We start from the raw sequence: 22,147 nt of genomic DNA, 5'->3' as shown, positions 1-22,147 counted from the left end.
TTCAAACATCAGCATTCCACCAGTTTTACTGGGGAATGGCCACATGCAAACACCTGCAGGCTCCATGGAACAGACCAGAGAGGGAAGCAACAGCAGCTGCATCTCGAGGGAGGCTGTGTTTCTTATCCAAAGATTTCTGCAGGGTTGGAATTTGGCAGCAAAGGTGCACTTGTGGAGGAAGAGACCTTGTAGCAGTAGGAGGCTCAGTGCTGGACCAAAGTCTTCTCTCCGGCTCGAGCGCTGACAGCAGAGGGAGAGAAGCAAAGGTCTTTCTGCCCCAACCTTGTGTTTTGTCTCACACTGTGAGGGTGAACAGTTTCTGTGCTCACAGGCTGAAATGGGAGTTATGTATTCCATGAGAGAGAGGGAAGAAGGAAAGGGGATTAGGACAGTTCTTCCTACCACCACCCATCTCTCCCGTCCCTCAGGATGAACATCTTTCGCACCTCTACCAAGGAACCACCACTTTATTGCACATCTGTGCATCCAAAATTGGCCATAAACCTCTAGTCAGGACTGAAACTTGCGTTCAGATGCTTATTTTTGTTTAAAATACTTTGATATCTCCTGGAAGTGATGTACTTCCGCTCCCCATGCAGAGGATCTTCTGTGCATCATCGAGGAGGACGCACGTAAGTAGGCAATGTGGCCAACATTCTTCCAAACCCAAGCAATCCAACCAGCTGTTCAGCAGGGATGTTATTTATGGAGAACTGTCAATGTGTTCAACACATGGTGTCCTTTGCCCCAACGAGCCAACGGCCTGGGTTTTGTGGAGTTTCTCTGACACTTGTCAAACACTGGAGACAGGGCAAGCTCGAACAGGCACACGGCCTTATGTGAGAATTGTTACAGAAGGGCATTGCAACAAGATGCTCTGTGAGGAAAGGGGAGACAGAGACCAGTTGGCAGAGAAGAAAACAGAGGCGATTTGCAAAGGGTAGAGGTTTCTTTTTGGCTGGTGCTTTCGGAAAGAGAACAGAGATTTCCTTCAGCGATAAATCAGATGCTCTGGGAGAAAGAAAGGGTGTTTGTTTCAGCAGTGATGCAACTGCTGTGTGAGAGAAGCAGGCTCCCTCTCCTGCTAATTCAAGCTGCTTGTTTTGTGGCATAGTGGAAGTGCTCAGGTTGCTCTGGGGTTTTACTTGCTACTTTGCCGTGAGGTGCCTTCAGCTCCGTCCTTTCCACCTGCAAAGGTGGGATAATGGTTCTCAGCAGGCTGCAGAGAGATGCTGTTTGTAAGGATGAGGTAATACCATCAGGGCAGTGCTTTCATCATGAATGAAGCTGTAAATGGCAAATCCCACTCGAGTGTCCCAACTAGAAGAAATGCTGAGCCAAGAAACCCCGTTGGCCAGGGTGGTGCTGTAAAGAGAAAACTGAGGTTGTGGAATGCCAAAGAGACAGAAAGGCAGAGGCACATCTTGCCAGTCTCCTACTTATGTATTCGTTCCATCTTTTTTCTCTTGACTTGTGTTAGCTCAAATTCATGAGGATCACAGGTATTTCTTCTCCCCTGCTGAAAAACAGAGCCCTTGCCTGAACAGTGTGACTCTGGCCACATTCCCTCCTGTTCAGCACAATGCAATCTTGGCTCTTTACTAGTTAATATTTTGTGTCAACAACCTGCAAGAAAACAAAAATCAGGGCTGATAAAATTTGCAGATGTTGCAGAGTTCAGGGAGTGGTAAACAATGACCAAAACAGGACTCTCAGTTGGGTGTTTTCAAAAACTGAGAACATGCAAACAGTATGCATTAGAGTAAAGCCAAATGTGAAGTCATATGTATGGAGAGATGGGCAGCAGGTCACACATAAAGGATGGATGGTGGGGGGAGGGCTTTCACCTGGAAGTTTAATGTGTAGGAGTAACTGCCTGCTGGAATAGATAAAGCACATAAATGTGAGCTGCCAATGTGCTGCTGTGGCCAAAGGTTTAGAGTCATCCTTGGCTGTGTAAATAAGGAGGCTTTGAACAGGACTGGGGAGGTTGTGTTGTCCTTGTATTGACACTGGAGTTGCTGCTGCTGAAGCAATTTGTCCCATTCTGATGTCCACAGTTGAGGAAGGATGTTGTATGGAAGAGGATCTAGAGAAAAAAATTTACAATGGCAATGATTAAATGATTTGTAACAAGTCTTAAAGCATTGGACTCAAGAAGATCAGGAGGTCACTTGATCATCATGATCTTTAAATATATGTTTAGGGAATATTAAACTGGTAATTGAGGTTGGAAATTAATAATAGAGGATATGAGTAAATCCAATGGATGCAGATGGAGACAAAGCAACAGGGTATTTTAGCAGTATTTTTGCCTCAAGAATAGTCAAAAATTGAGGAAACTTTCTGAGTAGAATGGTGGACTGTATCACCACAATTTTCAATGTAAAATTCATTGTTTCCCAAACTGCAAGGTCTTTAAAGAGAAGTTAATTCAGTGATCACCCATATTGTGTCTGAGAGCTTCTAATGTCAAAATATTATGGGTTTTTCAGCTATTGCTGCAAAAATAATCAAAGCCCACAATAAAGCACAATCAGCATTAAGATGCTAATTTCAAATCTTCTAATTTCTCAGTATTTCTATTTGGGTTCTCCTTGATATTGTCAGGGCGTTTTTAGTCACCATAATATTTCCAGCTCATTGCGGAGTTTCCTCAGCATCACTGTGGTTGAATTTTGAGGCTGTTCCACGTGTCATTGTTAGTTCTGTTTAGATATTGTCACCTTTAACCAGAATGATGTGCTGAGCATTGACTTGACTTTTCCCCTTTGAAACAGCCCAGTGCACTAGTCTGAAAACCACCTGAAAAACAAGACTGAATTCTTTTCTCATTGAAGGTAGTGGGAGTTTTACTGTTGCCCTCAACGATGCCAAGAATTTACCTCCAGAGTGCAAACTCTGGGGAGCAAAATCAAGGTTTCCCTCTGGAAGCTGGAGCATTGACAGCATCAGGACTGAGAAGCCAACACAGCAGACAGTCCTTGAAAACAAAGAAGTGAATGAGAAAGCAGAGAATAAGCCCACAGTGACTCTTGCTTGTCATCTCCTTGCTGGGTGGTCTGTGTCTCGGGGCAGAACAGCAGTCCAGAAGGGCATGTAGGCTGGGTGCTGGAATGACCCATAGCTGAGCTGCAAACATAAAATACAGACCAAAGACATATCAAAGGTAATTAGTGTTCTGAGACGGGATTTAATTTCATTTGAGCCCTCCCCGGCTGGTGACTGTTCCTCAAAATTCAGATTTAAGCCAAATGCCCCAGTCTGCTCCCTCAAAACCATGTGCACATGTATATATAGGCCCCTGCACAGAGAAAACAGTGCATGTACATGCTATTTGTTAGTTCTCATTGCTCTGGTTCCAAATTTAACCAGAAGTGGAAGGGCTGAAATAACATAAGAAAGGTTGGACATACGATATTTCCTGCTGCTCAGCTAAATACAAGAATTGCCAAAAATCTTCCAAGGTAGCTTGCTTCTTTTACATTTTTCTCCCAGTTCTGCAGACTTGAGAAGGTCAATTACTTTCGAGAAGGATTTGGCTTTGGCAACGCTTATGGAAAGCAAAGCAGAATTATGACCTTTTGGAGGTTTGCCCATCGCTGTCCCATCTTGTCCTCTGAGAACTAAAGGCTGAATTTTCAGCTCCAGCCTTCAGTTTAATAGGTGTGAATTTGTTTCTGTACACTTCTAAGACATCGTGGGTATCTGTGTGAGAATTTCCTTTCAGATGTCTATTTATTTGTGCTCACAGATCAAGTGATCGCTTGATATTTGTGGAGCAGAAACACAGGCTCAGGTATTTCCAGGAGGAAAATCATACCAAAACAAATGAAATTGGATTCAAACTGAGCAGAAAAATAGAGCTCTAAAATTATATATTTAGGTTAGTATGTGGTGACTCCAGCCTACCTGGAATGCATACTGTAATAGTTATATCATGGTAGAGAGACAGGGGTTTTTTTTTTTCAGCAGAACGTTTCCTAGAAAGCAGAAATATCTCTGTGGTTTTGTGTATGGGTTTGGAGCTTGTGTGCAAGCATGGAGCAGGGAATTTGAGGCATGAAATAGTCATGATTAGTGAAGGTCCTGATCCCTTTGGAAAGCAACAGCAGAAAACAGGCACAATCAGCTCCCTTCTCCCCTCTGCTGTTGCAGCCTCCTCTGTGTATTGTAGCAGAGAAGCTTCTTTGAAGGTTGATAAATGCCTCAGTTGTTTCTATTAGTACAGGAAAGATGCAGTCATATGGGAAAGCCAGATGCAACCAGATATTTGGGTCTGGATAAGATCTGAGGTATTTTTACAATAAGATATTTAATTTTCACAGGGACAAAGCCCTTGCAAGGTATAAATCAGTGTAAATGCACTGGAACCGCTCAGTTTTGCACTCACAAAGTGTCTGCCCAAGAATGTTCTCAAAATCCAATTAAATAACTAGAACTGTTTCATGTGGAAATGCCCCTCAATTACAAAGACAAGTCTGAGCTATCATGATGTGATTTTTACAGTCTCCTTGCAGGGTGCCCTAGTTTGCATTCATGGAATTTTTTTGTTTTTGTTTTGTTTCTGTAATAATGTGGATGTTGGCCATCTGTCTGATCCTGGAAAGGTTGTAAGGTTGTCCCCGCTCCCCAGGTTCTCTTCCCACTCCCTCATTGATCATAATGCTTGATTTAGGTGCCACTAGATTTCCCTCTTTGTTCTCCAGCCCTTACCTCCCCCCTGCAAACACACAGGCATTGTGCAATGGTGTAAAAGCTCTTCTCCCTGCAGCTGGGAGTAGTAACTGCTCAGCTGGTTCCAGCGCTGCCCTAAAGCTGCTGTAAAGGTCAGAGACAAGGGAATTTTAAAAAGCAAAACAAGCTGTGTTGTTGTCCCCCCCCTTTCAATCCTGGCTGTGTGTTTTGATCAGCACCACGAGCAATCTCGTGTGCAGACCTGCCCTTCTCCCAGCCCTGTGATTCCGGCCATCGAGGGCAGCGTGTCGGGCGTTTTTCCAGCACGACTCCAGGCTTGGCTGCTGCCACAGCTGATTGACTTGCAGTGCTTGTCAGACACAAAGCACATTTTGAAAGGAAATGCCATATTGAACTCCCAGGGAGCTGATGGGTATTGTGCACGGTCATCTGATGGCACAGATGTGTCCCTAATAATCCTTCCAGGAGAATATTTCCTCCTGGGATGCTCTGGCCATCTGATCTGCTCTGAGGTATGCTGACCTATCTTGACCCAGTTTATGATCAATTCTCTCTGCTGTTTTCTGAAAGGAGCCCAGAAATATCACTTTATTGTTTAGATTGCCTGGAAGTTGTGGTACTCAGGTGTCTGTTCCTTCCACAGAAGATACTCTGTGGTTCCTCTCAAGCATTAACTCTTACAAAAGGCAGGAAAGCCACTCTGTGTTAGTGTGAGCAAGGGTAAATTCTCTGTAGAGCTTTGATAGCTAATCAGTATTTGGCAAATAGTGCAGGGAGGAAGAGATTTGTGGAAGCAGAGGTGACTTGTGTTCCACCAAACATTCCTGGGTATGTTCATCCCTGTGAGTACAGTGACCATTGTGCCGTTGTCTTAAAAGTGCTTTTTTGGAGGTTTGTGTGTTCTTCCAGTCCTGTGCCTGTGAAAGAGGGATGGTTTCCATGCATTCCCCCTGATGTGAATCCCTGTGTTTTGCATCACCTGCTCTTCACGTGAGGATGGTGCTAATGCCGGATTTCCCTGAAGGTGAATCAGCTGCCTCAGGTACAATGGGATGGTTAATTCGTAACCTGGTTGTGCTGAGTAGTGAGCAGAGATAAGCCTGGGAGTTCAGAGGCATGTTAAAATCCCTTTCAGCCAAACCAACAAACTTGTTGAGGGCTTTCCACTCCTTTTATTTGAAGGGTTTTCATAAACACTCAACTCTGCTTTATTACCGGTGGGTCGCACTAGAGTGTCTAAAACTGGCAGCCAACAATCTGAATTTTTGTTTGGAATCAAGTGGGATGCAAAGTCTCCCATGTTTATGACAGACACCAGGGATTCTCTGGTGGAACATGCACAGTTTGATTTTAGGTTAAGAAATGCCCAAAGTCTGCCCCTACTATCCTCATCCTGTCCCTGTGTGTGTGTTACAAACATCTGTAACAACATGGACACATACTGGTTTTTTCAGGCTTCAACCAAAAATATTCAGTTGTTTTTAAGAACAAGGCCAGAGAAATAAATTGTTTTCTAGATGTTAGGAAGTCCTTACCCCTGTTCCCTGGAATGTTCCCATGATCTCAGGCTTTATAGCAGGGGCTGAAGTTTGCCCCTCACAAAGGACATGTGTTTTTTAACCGTCTAAAAACCCACCCAAACCTGGTTATTAGAAAAGCTTGTTCACCAAGCCCCAGCCTCCACTGGTTCTGCAGCTTTCTTGTGAAATGCTTGAGGAGACCTAGATCACGAGCCAACCTTCCCGACAACCCTTGTTTACGCTGATACTGTAGATGGAGGAACTTTGCAACAGCAGCACCTAGTCTGAAGATGCCCCTGTTATAACACCACAAGGACTGCAGCTCACTCCTCTCTGCCATGTGGTTACACAGCATCCTGTGTTCGCTTACACTTCAAAACCCTCCCAATCTCGGAATTTCTCACTAAGCCCAGCCTACCAGATGTATTTGCAGTAAGCTCTTATATACTGTTAGCGGGTCTACTCTCACAATAGGCTCAGTGAAGTGTCTCTAATATGATTGTCCATGCCAGTGGCTGCTCTCTTGCAGCCTACATGAATTTTGTTATCAAAAGGGAAGGATTTATGTAATGTTCATAACTAACCATCCACTATAAATTCATGTCTTGCCGTTATAGCCATTCTCAGCTCCCTCTTTTCAGGCTTCAAGGTATTTCATTGAGCATATGAGGGACTGGGAGTTTGAGAAACAGTACAGAATATATGCTTAATTTAATGCTGAATTGCACCGATATAAAGATTTTGATATTAAAGAGCCTGGGGCCAAATTCTCAACGTTAATTAGGCATAGCTGTATTAGATTCTATATTGCTACATGATGAAGGTCTTGTCCTTCTGCCTGAGATCTGAATCCTATTGCACAGGTTGTAAATGATAATATCTGGTGTGAATTCAGCTCGATTGATAGCAGCAGCAAACATCCCCTTTTTGCTCCTTAAGTAGTACATTGCCACCTGAGCAAGTCTCAGGTGGTTTGCTTGAGCCACTCCTTGTCTCAGGGGGTGACCTCAGGAGGCCTCTTAGCTGTGTTGGAAATGGTATAGACAGAGATGTTGCCTTAAGTACTCTGGACTTTGAATTATTTAACTCTTGTGGAAAGAAGTGGGGGCTGGGGGAAGCACCGCAAAGGAAAGGAGAGATTATTTCTCCCCTTTGTAAAACTATATTGGGTTCAACGTCACACCATGAAATATCCAGTGCAGAACTCAAGAACTGCTCCAGTGGATCTTCACTGACTTATCCAATTGCATGGAACATGGGGATACTTAACCCAAATCTGTCGGTTTTAATTATTTTCCTCTGGACAGATAAAAGCTTTCTATAGGTTCCTGTAGAATATTTGCTCTTTCAAGCGTTCGTCTGTGCTTTGATACTAAACGATTAAAGCATGCTAAAGAAAAAAACAGCCCCAACCTTTAGCTCCCTGTTCTTGGGCCCCCTGACTGCAGCTTTGATTGTTGACCTAAATTCCCCTTTCATAACTGAGTCCTGTCACCTCTGGTTGGAGTCTCCCAGCAAAACAGGCAGGGCCAACTTTCAGAAGTGCAGGGCACTGTTTTCCATCCTGCCTTGCAGGGCTGTGACGGGCTCCACAGCACACCTGATGTGTTCAAAGTCAAACTGACCTCCCTCTTCCCCTTCCCCCACCTCTACCTCCTGGAAATGAAAGCATAACAAGGCTTTTTTTTCTTTTTTTTTTTTCTAATTTTGCCATTTTTTTTTGTTTGTTTTCTTTCACTTCCCATTGCTCAGCAAAGTGAGGAAACTTTTTCTGCATAAAGAATTAAATTAGTTAATTCTGTGGCTGGGCTGATAGCTGGGAAGATTGCTGTTAGCAAGACATAAGAAACAGCTCTGAAGTGAGTGAGGGAGGCCTGGAGTATGTTATTTATAACATTAAAGTGGATTACAGCAGCTTGCATGGGCTACTCCGGCCTCTCTTCTGTCAAACTCTGCCCACAGATTGCTACTTCTGACTCCAACAGCTCCCATTCCCTGTGGCTGCTCCCATCTCAGTTACAATGCCTGCTGTCCTCACCCAGGCCTGTCTTCCAGAGGTTCAGCAGCTGATGCTCCACGTTCTGTTCATGGTGCCCAACCCTGTCCCGTGCACAGGGCCCATCTGAGGATGTAACTCCACTTAAATCCCCAGAAAAGTCCTGAAAACAAAGTAGCTTATAAATGCTGGCATTGGTTACAGACTCCTGGAAGAGGTCAGATGGACAGTCATAGAGATGGTGAAACCATTGTGGGTCAGTAGCCAGAAAACTACTTTTCACTTGAAAAAAAAAAAGAAAGAGAGTCTGTATTTCTCATTTTCCATGTTTGGCTTTTGGCTGTGGGCCACTGGAGTTGATTTTTCCAGCTTTCCCCACTCTTTTGATGCCTAGGAATTTACTTTTCCTATAAGGGACAAACATCAGGGGACTGGAAGGAGCCTCGTGGGCCAGTGAAGTCTGTCTCTGGCCAGGCATAATGGAATGTGGCATCTTCCTCTGATCATGCACTTCTCCAGAGTCCTCTGAACAGTGACTCACTCCTTTGTGGAGAAGGGAAGATACCAGTGCCTATTACTGGGAAGCTGAACTAGCACCTCTTCTTTTTTTTTGAAAATAAAACATAAAATTCCACTTCAATCCCTTGGGCTTCAGGAACAAGAGCTTTACAAGGAACAAACCACTCAGACTAAGGAGTCAGAAGGGCTGTCAGTGTTCTGCTTAGCTGTAGCTCCATCCCTTTCTAGCAACTCAGGGCAAGCAGAAGTGAAGAAAACTGTTTGCTGCTGTATGAAACTTGTGCATATTTTTTTAATCTAATTGCTGTGGGGAAAACAAACATCAGATTTATTTCGCACCATTTCTTGGCTCAGAAACATCAGGCACATTCGCCAAATTGTGGTTTTCCAGTCATTGGCTTGAGTCTCATTTACCATGAGGCCTCTTTACACCACTCTTGGTTTGTAAAGGGATATTAAGTGGCTAAAAATGTCCTCTACCGCATCATTGTAAAGAATTCTCAGTGTAAATGAGAATCTAAACTCTGTATGTTTTTCATGTAAATGTTGGTTGTGGTCACAGCTGACTTGAAGTTCGGAGTGTCAAGCATTGTGTGGGGTGATTTTGCTCAAAACCAGCCTTGTTTGGGGTAAAAGAGGCCTCTTCTTGTTTAAAATGTTCTTAATTATGTCTGAGGAATAACTCATGGCTATGGAACCTTTTACTAAATTGAAATAAATTGTGAAAACATCAAATTATTCAGTTTTCAGAAGTTCTGGCAATTATTTCACATGTCCCTCTTCCAATGGCTTTGCCCTTATTAGTTGTCATAGAAGAAGTAATAAATTCTTTTATTATGACATCCAAAGTCCCAGCTGAAATTAGTTTCATTGTGCTGGGGACAAAACGGAAAAGTGACACTCCCTTAGCCGGAGGATCCTTAGTCTAAAGCCAAAAGTAAAGTGAAGGATTGGGAAAGTAGGTACAGCATTCAGGCAAAAGAGGGTCATACAGAATGGGTACAACTTGCAAGGGAGTTGGGTTTCTTATCCCAGCACAAGGCAGTGTGGTTTTCTTATCCCTTTTCTTACTCTTTTTTTTTTCCTTTCTCTTAAGAATAAAACAACTCTTGCTGCTGAAAGGATTGTGTTCAATCCATCTTTTCATCAGGAGTTGGATGTCTGCAATAGTAAAAGTTTGAGAAAAGAATACTGTACGTGGCATATGGATTCAGTAATGACCTTTGCCCTAAACTAGAAAATGCAAGGAACTGGAATAGTAGAGTGTTTTAGTTCAGCAGCTTTCATACTGGCATGTTCAGTGGTGTCCCTATTGTCACTGGTTTTTTTTTTCTTTTTTTGCCCTCCTTTGGCTCCCTGTAAATCTTGAATTGATGGCAGCTGTTTGAGCCAAACTCAAGACACGTTGCATCACATCAGGGTTTAAAGGCTCAAAGGCAAGGGAGGATTGCTACTATTCTGTAGTATTCCTCCAGCAGCTCCATCTGTTCCAAGGTCAATCACCAGCATCATGCAGCACTTCAGAGAGAGGAAGATGTTCTTTAATGCTGGCTGGGAAACTGAATTTCCAGTCCATAATAATTTATTGGTTCTTTGGGGGAACATTTCTAGGCCCCGGTCAGTGCAAAGAGCAAAGAATGTTGACCCTAAAAGGCTATGTGGTGGACTTCCCTGGAGCTGGAGATCTGTTCCAGGACTTCCAGATGTCTGTCCAGCCATGGGGATCTTGGATGCCTGAAGAAACAGGTGGAGCAGCTTCTGTGTGTGCAGCTGCCCTGTGGTCCACAGACCTGGAGGATTTGGATTCTGGGTGGCAAAGGTGGCAGGAGATGGTTGGGACAAGTTGACCTTCTGTGCTTCAGTCAAAACAGCCAAGGGAGTCCCTGAGGCTCCCCTGGCCATGCTGAAGACAAGCAGGTTCTCAACCCCAATTTCTGCATCAGTTTTGCTGCTCTCACCATTTTGGCACGTCTTGTCAGGCAAAAAACTCTCTTACAAAACGCCTGACCAGCTCTAATGGTCTTATTGTAATAAGCTGAGATTTTTATGACTTATTTGGGAGAGGGACTTGTCTTGCCAGCTGTCTTCTTATTCATTGCAGTATTATCCACCCACTATCGTTGGACAATACCTTCATTTGAGATTCATAAAAATACAGATTTTTATGGGCTCTCATACATCTGAAAATGAATGCTTTGTGAAAGTATTTATTCCATAAAGAAAAATTTGAAAACACTTAAAAAATAGAGTCCAGAAGGTTATTGGTAGCTTTGGCTCTCATAATATCACGAGTTTCTTGGTTAAATATCCATCCCAGCAAATGTCATTTTTTTTAGCACATTTGTTTTTTTCCTTCCCTGGTTCTCCTCCTCTCCTTTCTCGTGATCTGAAGTAGAAGTACAAACCAGAAGCTGGTCTTGAAAAGGTTTTGAACTGAGTGCGCCCTACAGATGAATAAACACATTACCTTCCGAACCCTGGGATCTCTCTTCCAAAGGAAACAGGAAAAGGGGGAGCTCAGAGTCCCTAGCAAAATACCAGCGTGCAGAAAAAAAGGGCCGCTTAAATGTTTTTAACTTTCCCATCAGAAGAGTTTTTTTTACAGGGGAGGGAGGAGGAGGAGGAGGAGGAGGAGAGGGGAAGGGTGTGAGGAGAAGGGGGGAAGGTGGGTGCTGGGAGAGGGGAGGAAAAATACAGTGAATGCTCCTGTAACCTTTGCTCTGTTGATACTAGACAAGACTGCACTGCTAATGAGTGATTGTTAACAGATGGCCGTTGAGCAACTTAGTCAGAAGCAGAAGATGTTATTTGGTTGTAGTGTGGGGAGGGTTAGGGTGCAGGGGTGAGGTAAGGGGATATTTAGTCTTTTCACGAGGACTGAACTGTCAGAGATTTATGATTTTCCTTTAGGCTTTTGGAAGGGGAGGCTTGGGGGAAGGATTGTTTTCTGTGTGCTGATAGCAGAGAGGCCGTTTGGTGCTGAAAGCTCCAACGATGAAGTTATCGGTTGAGGGGTGTCCCTGCAGCCCTTGGCCGTGGAGAACTGAAAGATGGGAATGTAACTTGCTGAGCCTCATGTCCCAAACCGAGAAGGAGAGCGCTCTTCCCACTGCTTGGAGCTGTCTGAAGACTGGTTGAGAGCGCTTTGAGTGTGGATCCACAATTTGTCTATAGAATCATAGAATGTTTTGGGTTGGAAGGGACCTTAAAGACCATCTTGTTCCAACCCTTCTGCCATAGGCAGAGACACCTTCCAGTAGATTGGGTCTCTCAGAGCTCCATCCAGTCTGGCCTTGAACGCTTCCAGGAATGGGGCAACCACAACTACTCTGAGCCTACGGGAAAAATCATTAGAGTATATTCCATGTGGTGCATTGAGTTGATAGGAAGCTGTGCATGTGAGGGAGCAGGAATCTTTCTGAATGTGTATGTCCATCTGTGCATGTTTTTTCCCCTTTTCCAGTGTGGTGTATACCCTCTTCTGCACATCCAACCTACCAGTGTATGCCATTTCCTTACTGGTTTTGTTGGGTAGGGCTTTGAAGGTAACCTGAACACATCCCATTCACTCTCTGTAGGATTTGTCTGCTTGAACCCATCAAGATTACTGCAGCTGCTCAGCGTTTCTCAAAGTGTGCAGTATTTGGATTTTATACTTATTTCTCCTCTGGACCTTGTTAGATACAGGGTTATGGGTATGAATTATGAGTGACATCAGCAGGGATTGCTTGTCAAGGGATTGCTTGTTGTTGTTTTCAGCCACTGATGTATGGCTTTGAGGGAAGGTAAGAACCAAATGCACAGTCCAACATTTTCCTGAGAGGAATTTGCAGAGGAGGTTTGGGCTTTGGTCAGGAAAGGGGAATCCCATTTCTACGCTTTGCTGGCAAATCTTGACCTTTAATAGAAAGTCTTAACATGACCTCCCACAATCGTGCACCAGATGATTTAAAGTCTTTCTAGTGCACCAACTGTCTAACAGATGTAGGTGAGTGTGTGTATACACATTTAGAGAGATATATTTATACAATTTAAAGACTAAACGCCTTCACTCTGTCATCCTTATTTATTCATCTTTCTTTTCTTTTCGGGGGGGCGCGCAGGACTGTATGACAAATGTTCTTACACCTCCCGCGACCGAGGATGGGTCCTGGGGATTAACACCGTCAGTGACCAGGGGAACAGAGACCCCCGCTATTTCTTCTCCCTGAAGACGGACCGTGCCCGCAAAGTGACCACCATCGTGGCACACCGCAGCTACCTCCCCAACCAGTGGGTGCACCTGGCTGCCACCTACGACGGGCACCTGATGAGGCTCTACGTGAACGGCGCCCAGGTGGCCACGAGCGGAGAGCAGGTGGGCAGCATCTTCAGCCCCCTGACCGTGAAGTGCAAGGTGCTCATGCTCGGGGGGAACGCCCTGAACCAGAACTATCGGGGATACGTGGAGCACTTCAGCCTCTGGAGGACAGCCCGGTCTCAAAAGGAGATCTTGTTGGACATGGACCAGGCGGTTCACAGGCAAGACACGCCCCTACCTCAGCTAGTCCTTCAAGACAGTTTACTGAATGTGAAAAGCACCTGGTCTCCCATGAAGGATGGCAGCAGTCCCAAGCTCAAGTTCAGCTACCACCACGGCTACTTGCTGGACACCAGCCTGGACCCTCCTCTCTGCGGGCAGACGGTCTGCGACAACACCGACGTCATCGCCAGCTACAACAAGCTGCCGCGGTTCCGCCGCGACAAAATCGTGCGGTACCGCGTGGTGAACCTCTACGACGACAAACACCAGAACCCCACCGTCAGCCAGCAGCAGATCGACTTCCAGCACCAGCACCTGAACGAGGCGTTCAGCCGCTACAACATCACCTGGGAGCTGGAGGTGCTGGAGGTGATGAACTCTTCGCTTCGCCACCGCCTCATCCTGGCCAACTGCGACATCAGCAAGATCGGGGATGAGAACTGTGACCCTGAGTGCAACCACACCTTGACTGGCTACGACGGAGGGGACTGCAGGCACGTGCGGCACACGCTCTTCAACAAGAAGAAGCAGAACGGGGTGTGTGACATGGATTGTAATTACGAGAGGTACAACTTCGATGGGGGGGAGTGCTGTAACCCGGAGATAACAGAAGTCACCAAGACCTGCTTTGACCCATATTCTCCTTACAGGTAGGCAGTTTCTTAAACAAGCTTTTTTTATGGTCATATTGATGAACGTCTGTCTCGGTATTGATCAGCCTGCTGGCTTGTTGAACCCTTGTGTTGTTGCTGTTATGGGTTTTTGGAGTTTGTAATGATTTTATTTTTTTTTTTGTAGCGTTTGGTTCACATTACAGTTATCCAAATGCAATCTCAGTAATGGTCTGAGCAGCGTCTAAAGAAATTCTGTGCTAAAGACTGTGAAATCAGCTCAGTTGGTTAAAACTTGGTGCTAATAATGCCAAGGTCGTGTGTTCAATTCCCTGTATGGGCTGTTCACTTAAGGGCTGGACTCAGTGATCCTTGTGGGTCCCTTCCAAGTCAGAATATTCCATGAATCTGTGACTGAAGCAGCCAGCTTTGGGAGGCCCGTTGGTTTTTGGCTATGAGCAGTATATTGTAGCACTGTGAAGTTTATTTTAACCACAGACTCTTAGGAGTGGGGATTGGATGTCATAGAAAGCTCATGTGTATTTGGAGAGGGAAGAGCCCCTCAGGCATGGAACAGAACATGAATACTCTTAGGTAGACTTAAATTCTGTAGGACTTTGAAGGTAGGTGGGTAATTCTATCTCTTCATGCTCTGTGTACAGCTTTCTGTAAGCACTGCTTGCAGGGGCAACTGAGTCTGTAGGTTCTGAGGAGGGAGGTGCATCCAGGTTCCTGGCAGTGCTCTTGCACATACTGGGTGGGCACTGGAACTCTTCTGTGCCCCTTTTTACTTATATATGAAAACAGGGGTGATGCACCTTCATTGCAAGTGCCAGGACAACTTTCTGTGGGTGGATGTGAGTTGATAAAATCCTGAGCTCCTCAGCCATGGCCTCCTTATATTTTAGTTTGAAGAGTGGCATCCTTGAATAACTTGTGTCAGTTGAGTTCCACGTGCCTACAATTACTCCAGATTTTGGTCGTCTTCAGATAAATTTATGTGTTTAAGTAATAAAATGTTACCTTTGAAGGAGTTAAAAACATAAACACAGAAAAGGTGGAGGTTAAAGCTGAAATTCTGTTGTCTGTATTCCATATCATAGTTTTTTTAGGGCAGTTCATGAAGTAATAAAGGGGGAACCTCTAAATGGTCAGAACACACAATGTTATCAACACTAAAGTTCAGGTTAATAAGGAAAGTATGAGCTGTTCTGGAGTCCCTTCCATTACAGCATTTCAGACTATATTTATAGCTTCCTTAGTAAAGAGAAGTTTTTAAACAACATTATCAGCTCTACTGGAGCTTTAAATACACATAATTAAGCTGCAAAGAAAAGCTTCCTTTCTGTGTTTTTTTTTAGCTACAGTGAAGTTGTTTTTTAAAAAATCCTTCTAACTCAGCTTGACTTCAGTCAGTTACCAATGAATAAAGCTCAGATGAGGAGATACTTTAAATATTAATGCTTGAAAACATTGAAAGGAAAAATACAAATCTTTTAATACTGTTCAACTGGAGAGGAACACAACCAAGCAAATATCATCAAAGGCATAATGCAAATTGGATTGTTTTAACACCGTAGTTCTGAGAACTCGAGGTGTTAGTTATAACAACTAGCACAATTTTTAGGAAAATACATTATTTTTAATTTGATAGTACCCTTTTATCACTTGTCCTGTGACCAGCATAATACCCATATAAAATGAAACAAGAAAAGCCTTGTAAATTATAGTTAACAGATCTAAAACTGTGTCTCAATGTTATTCTGATGTACAGAGAGGTTTCTATTTCAAATGAAGCCTTTTTGCTGAACAGGCTGTGCTTGCACAAGCCTGAGCAAGAAAATGAATTCCAAAATCTGAAGTTACCTTAACACCACCTAGTTGCCTTTTATACAGTTTTAGGTTCCTTTTGGAGACAATCACCTTGCTGAGCTTGTCTGGAGGGTTTGCATCTCAGGGCCTTGAGCTCGTAGATCTTCTACATGTTCATTTTGACTTGAGAGAAAACTCTTCTTGCCTTGAAATAGTGAGGGAGGCCTGAAGGTCCTATTCCACAGGGTAGAGCCTGAGAAGATCCATAGATGCTCCAAAGATCTTATTGCAACAGTCAGATTTCATTGATTTTCCTTTGCACAGACACTGTAATGCAGCTTTGATCACTGGCAATGGCACCATGGAGGGCAGTGGAAGATATTTCATCTCTTTGAGCCTTTTTTTGGTGACCAATGTGCTTGGGCTGAGCTCAAACCCACCTCTGTGATGGCTGTTTGCTCTCAGGATGGCAAAATAGAGCACTTGGGTCTGTGGACCTACCAATCAGGTCCATAAGGCTGGGTGACACTGCTTCGGGTATTTAAGTCAACAAATAGTGGTTTAGGGCAGTGACTTTGGCAGCAAAGTCTTCATTGACTACAAGGGTGAAGATTCAAACCCTATGTTTGGCTTTGGGATTGCCATCAGCATCACCCCCTGAGAGAGAGATTTCCTTGTCAATTAGTGACTAAGTCAAAACCCAGTCAGCACCATCTGGGTCCATTTTGTATCACCAGCCCCCCTTGTCATCGCTGTCATTGGCACAGAGTCCTCAGTCCCCTCTGGTGCAGGCCTTGCACCACAGCACTGAAGACATCTCCACAGCCACAGAGAACTCACATCTAATTCCAGGTATTTCCTCTGCCAAAGTTCAGTCTAACAATAGCAGAAAAAGGGGAAAAGATCCTTCATTCTGGTGAGGAAAGGCAGGAAAGAAAGATTAAATGGTACCAATAAAGAGTTTCCTGAACTTTGTGCTGTAAAGTGCTCTTCAGAGTCGTCTCTGGTACTGGGGGAGCCTTCAGGCACTGCTGGGTTTGTTCCTTCCACACCCTCAGTGTCAGCAGTTGTAGCCAGCTGTTCATCAGGCACAGTTTATTCCCAAAGTGCTTTTGCCCTTTGGAACCAACCAAAAAGTGCTAATGCTTGATTGATGCTGTTATAAACAGGAACCCTCCTCAGTGCCTCTTCATCCCCAAAAGATGATGTATCTGTTTCCAGCCATTTTCCTTCTTCTGACTGTCTCAGTTCCAAGCTCCATCCTGGGGCAAAGTTGCCATTAGCCTTGATACGGCCTGTGCATGCTTTCTGACTAAGAGATACCACTGGAACAATTCCAAGACACCTCTGATCTGTGTTACAAGTTTCTTGTGATCCTTTTGGCACCTTGGACAAAGAGAGCTCAGGTACTTTGATAGTGCTTCAGTCACTGCTGTGGTACAACTGTGGTGACTTTAAAGCTGACCCCAGCAGCAGAGCTGGTTGGGTTTTTTGTGTTTCCAGCCTCTCTTTGTGGCACCTCTCCAAAAATATTTGCCTCCAAAAAGCTGATGTTCTGTGCCATAGCCAGACAGTGGGGATGTTGGTGCATAGAGGTTTAAGTACATTTAAGTTTTCCAGAGGGACAACACTGAGACTGGGAGCTCTGCTCCCGGAGCTGCTCAGCAGAAAAGCCATAAACATTGTGGTACCAACTAGATCATCTCTCCTCTGTTTTAATAGCCTGCAGGGAAAAAACAAAGGACTGGTTATCATTAGCCACACAGCAGGCTTTATCCAAGAATATCTGCCTTGCTTCTTTTTATTAATTTCATGAGGGAGGGACAAAATGTATTTTGTCCCAGCAGAAGATTTACAAATACTGTTCCACTTTTCTGCAATTCTGGGAAATTAAAACATGCTAAGATCATACAGTCTGGCCCAATACAAAGGGAAGGAACAAGGATAGACGCACTTGCCAAAAAGACACATTCCTTGTGTTATTTGGTATATTGCTGGTTACAAAAGAGGGAAGGCTTTGAGCTCATGACACCTACCAGGGCTGCTTTCCAAAAAACTTGAAACGAACAGCAAGGGATCATAGGAAATCATACTCAGTAAATGCCACTTGATGTGGTGAGTTCTTGCACCATCCTATGGTTAACTGAGCCATTCCTTTTATGTAATATTGGGTTTGCACATCAGGCTTCACCACAGGATTGCACGGACAGATAAGGGAGCATTCCCCTTGGTGCCTGCTTAGGAGAATACTGATGAAATTCCTGAAGCAGTAAAAACTCCTACAGTCTCTTCAAGCTCCCTGGATTCATACAGCCTACTGAATACTTGCTGGAAATCCCCTCAGAATAACTGACCCGGGCACAGTCTTTCTCAGCATCCACATGTGTGCCCTGAGGGCTCCCACAGCCCTTCAGCTCTGCCTAAATCAGGGGCAGGGATGAGCTGTACAAGTTCTGGTCTGTCTGAAGGACCTGCCTGCAAACTCAGGTTGACACCAAACCAAGGAATCATAAAATGGTTTGGATAGAAAGGGACCTAAAAGATCATCTAATTCCAGTCCTCCAAGAGGTGAAGTCCAGTGTCTCACTGACCTCACCCTCTTCTGTGGCCTTTTCCAACACTTGTTTTGGGCAGTTCAGCAAAGCTCAGGTTGCATCACATCAGCTTGCACATTCCAGACATATGTAAATTAGGCTCTGAATAGACATTTGAACAATTTGTAGGAATTTCCATAGTGGTTTTGAGCAGGAAGGGGTGTGTCAGAGCCGTGCATGAAGAACACACTGTGCTGTGGCATGTGGGCTCCAGCAGTAGCATTAGAAGGAGGAGGTGGTGGCTAATCCACAGCTCAGGGCAGCCTTGAGCAGGTAACTGAGCTGTGGCTGCTCTCCAGGGCTCTTCTATGGACTATTAGATCAGCCTCTTACCTCTTTTTCCTTCTCTTCTGCTGGAAATCTCTTCATGAGGCTCACTTGAAAAATATGGTCAACTTGCCCTGGAGGAGGGGGGCACACTGAATGCCCTTTTCCAGGAGCTAGAGTTGTAAGAAATACTCCTTGCTTCTTAATAAAGGGCTAATTTCCACTTAATCCTAAACACTAAAAAGAACAGAAGAAATTCATCAAAGCTCTTCAGTTCCGGGAGCTTGAGAACTTAATCCCCTGCCTCGAAGAGACCATTGTGCAGCTCTTGACATCAAGGATTGCTGCATTCACACAGGTATCAGACAGACATAGAGCAAATACCTGAGGTTTTGTCTAGGGATTCAGTGTTAAATGTCCAGTTCTTTAATTACCAGGGCTGTTTAGAAGGTGAAGAGTAATGCTGTCAAGGACAGAGTTGCGGTATCTTGGTAGTTGTCACCCAAAAGCCAAGTCCCAACAGGAAATCCTCTGTTCTCTCTGTTTATTCTGTCCTCTGTTCCAGATGTCAGGGATGTTAATCAGCTGGGAGGAGTTGCATCTGTTCCCATGCAGGCAGCTGACATTTATAAGTCTAGTATTGAATTCTGATACAGACAGGACTTCAGTGCTAAAGAAACTATTTCTATACGATTGCACACCCTAGAAACAGTAGGAGTTTGCTCCATTTAGCCTGACCCACAGTCATCTTTTCCAACAGATTTTTTCACAACACATTTTTTCCCCAAGACTCATAGAACTTATGGTTTCTTTCATGGACATTATCCATTATGGAAAAAGATCACTGTCTGGTCGAACTGCAGGATGCTTGGGATGAAGGGAGCCTGTAAAATCTATGGAGTAAACTGTCAGAGATCATTAAGAATCCTTGTGGGAGACAACAGATTAAAGTATTATAATACTCTCCAGTGCTAATGCAGACCCATTTGGCTCTGGAACCCCACGTGGAAGATTGGCAAGTGCAGAGTCTGCAGATGTGGCAGGGACTGAATTTGCCCCTCACTGCTGGGCAGCACTGCACCCTCCAGGACCAGCTCCCCATGGATGCTCTCCAGCAACCCCTTACCAGCCTCTGCTTAAGGAAACAAAGTGGAGCTCATCCCCTCCCACGTTCTGCAATGCAGCAGTGTGTACAGGCTGGTTTATTCTCTTTATTAATCAATCCAAGTTGTACTGTCTCTCACACAGCCCCACAGCTTGATCACGTCCCACATGCCTCCTTCAAGTGCTGTGGGGCCTTGCATTAATCACCCTGTTTTTCTGCCACATCCATTTGTGTACAGCCTCTCTTCACTTGTGGTTGTGAGGTGACCTTTGCATTTTTAATTAAAGGAAGCTGAAACCTCCTGTAAATTCAGGAGGTTGCCCCCTTCACACTGAGGGAGGTGCACAGTGAATTTCTGTGGCAAGCTTAACCAGGTGCAATACTTACACTTGCAATTCCCATTCTGTCTTTCAGTCTTCTTTCCTGATAGGCATTTAAGTCCAATTCTAGCAAGCAATAGCTGCCCTTTGGGGAAAAACAGAGCAGCCACCACCACCAGGCTGAATTTATAGCATCCATGAACAGGATGCTTTTGACTTTGCCTCTCATATGGATTGCTGGACTTGGGCAAACTGTACTTCACTTGTTTGTTGTTTTTTTTTTTCCCCCAGTGATCCCTTTGCTATTGCTGCCAGTGGAAATGGATAGAAATATTTCACAAGGGATGATGCTGTCTTGTTCTATGTATTGGGGGAGTTTGCTCTGTGCAGCCACACTCCAAACCCTCAGCATTACTGGTACCTTCACATAGTGGGTTTTCAGGGTTCAGGAGAAAGGGGTGAGAAGGATAAGGTGAATTTTCTTTATATATTCTAATCTGAAAATGTCAATATAAGCAGAGGTTTAAAGACTGGCCTAGCAGCTCTGCCTTTGCCTGATATCTGTGAACCTAATGGTGGGGGAGAGCAAACCCAAAAGTGTGATTATTCAGGAAAATAGTGGTTTCTGTAAGTAGTTTATATTTTTTTGTGTAGAAAAATACTTTTATGCCACAGAGGACTTGTCTGCAGCTTCAGCAGATGTGATTGAAAGTCTGGGAAAAGAGATGCAAGTTTTGAACAGAAGAAACAAATAATAGTCATAGAATCATAGAATGGGTTATGTTGGAAGGGACCTTAAAAATCATCTATTTACAACCCCCCTGCCATGAGGAGTTTCTCAAGGCTCCATCCAACCTGGCCTTGAACACTCCCAGGGATGGGGCAGCCACAGCTTCTCTGGGCAACCTGGGCCAGGGTCTCACCACCCTCACAGGGAGGAGGGTGGTCTTGCTGTCCAGCAAGGACCAGCAAGGTGGGGAAACCAAGTAGATGTCTCAGTTTGTCTTCTCTTAACTGCAGCGAGTCAATTGTCCCTCAAACACTCCAGGATCAGGACAGTGTGGAGCTGTCCCAGCACTTCTGCACCTCTCCACCACTAAGATACTCTTGTGCAGAGCAACTGCTGAGGCCAATTTCACATTATGTGTGATGTCCTCTCCATGAGATGTGTGTCAAGACACCCGCTGAAATCATCAGGTAGTCCTAAAACTTTCTTTGTGGGTGATTTGAGAAGGAGGATCATGATTTCCACAGAGCTCTCAGGAGATGCAATGATGCAGAACCTCAAACAGCTCTGTCAGGGTTACTGAGATACGCTGGAACCACTTCAGTGTTTGCAACTTGGTCATAAAACTGTGCTGTAAAAATGATGCTGATGGCCATAGCCATGTTCTTTCCAGATTCATGCAGAAGATGGATATATCCCCATCCCACAACACAGTAGAGTGTTCAGACCAGGAATATAAGCCACTAGTGTCAAAAGCAATTCTGTGTTCGCTTGATTTCATCCCTGCCTGACAGGGAACTGCAGGACCCACATACTGTGGAGGAAGATTAGGAGCACGTGCTCTGCTGGGGTCAATGAAATCCCGTCCTTCTGTTTTGCTCGGAGTAGATTTGCAATTTTGAAGTTTCTCAGGGTAACTCAAGTGAAACTACCTAGTTTGCATATAATTTCAGCACTCCAAATTAGCATAAATTTGCAGGAAAGTGTTTTCAGGTTCATTAATAATGGATGGGTGGTTACACCACCGGTGTGTTTGCTCTCAGCTTCCAAGAGGATCGGGGTGAGCTGCGCTGAGGAAACTTCTTGGACTACTTAAATGTTTGGGGTTTGAAACTCTAATAAAGCTCCAAAAAGCCAGGAAATTTGGAGTGAAGGCTGAAACTCCATACCTAGTGCACCCTACTGGGTCTTTGTATTTCAGAACACGTTACGTTTGTTCCCTGAAATATCTCCAGTATGGAACTCTTTAGGGTGGAGTTTCACCTTTAACTCTAAATTTCCTGGCATGTGTGAGTTTGAAGTACACGTTTAGCTTTTCCCCAGTGCTGTTTTTCATTTTTAATTTCCTTTTTCTTTTAAAGGAGGGACCCTGCTAGAAGGACCCCTACTAAAAAGGGACCCCACTGAAACCAAGATTAGAGGTTTTGGCCTAATTGAGTCTTTCTGAAATTCCTTA

General features: G+C 44.4%; 1 protein-coding gene across 1 annotated transcript in view; it reads left to right on the top strand.

Moving 5' to 3' along the window:
• The window catches only part of PAPPA (pappalysin 1), a 181,062-nt gene that overhangs the window by 13,433 nt on the left and 145,482 nt on the right, over positions 1–22,147 (top strand). The window contains exon 2 of the mRNA XM_008920190.3: positions 12,837–13,905. Within this exon, the coding sequence (XP_008918438.1) occupies positions 12,837–13,905 (1,069 nt within the window). The remainder of the gene's footprint in view (positions 1–12,836; positions 13,906–22,147) is intronic.

This window comes from Manacus vitellinus, unplaced genomic scaffold (assembly GCF_001715985.3).
Source record: "Manacus vitellinus isolate BGI_N305 unplaced genomic scaffold, ASM171598v3 scaffold_27_pilon, whole genome shotgun sequence".
Lineage (NCBI taxonomy): Eukaryota > Metazoa > Chordata > Aves > Passeriformes > Pipridae > Manacus > Manacus vitellinus.
This window is presented reverse-complemented; position numbering and strand designations above follow the sequence as displayed.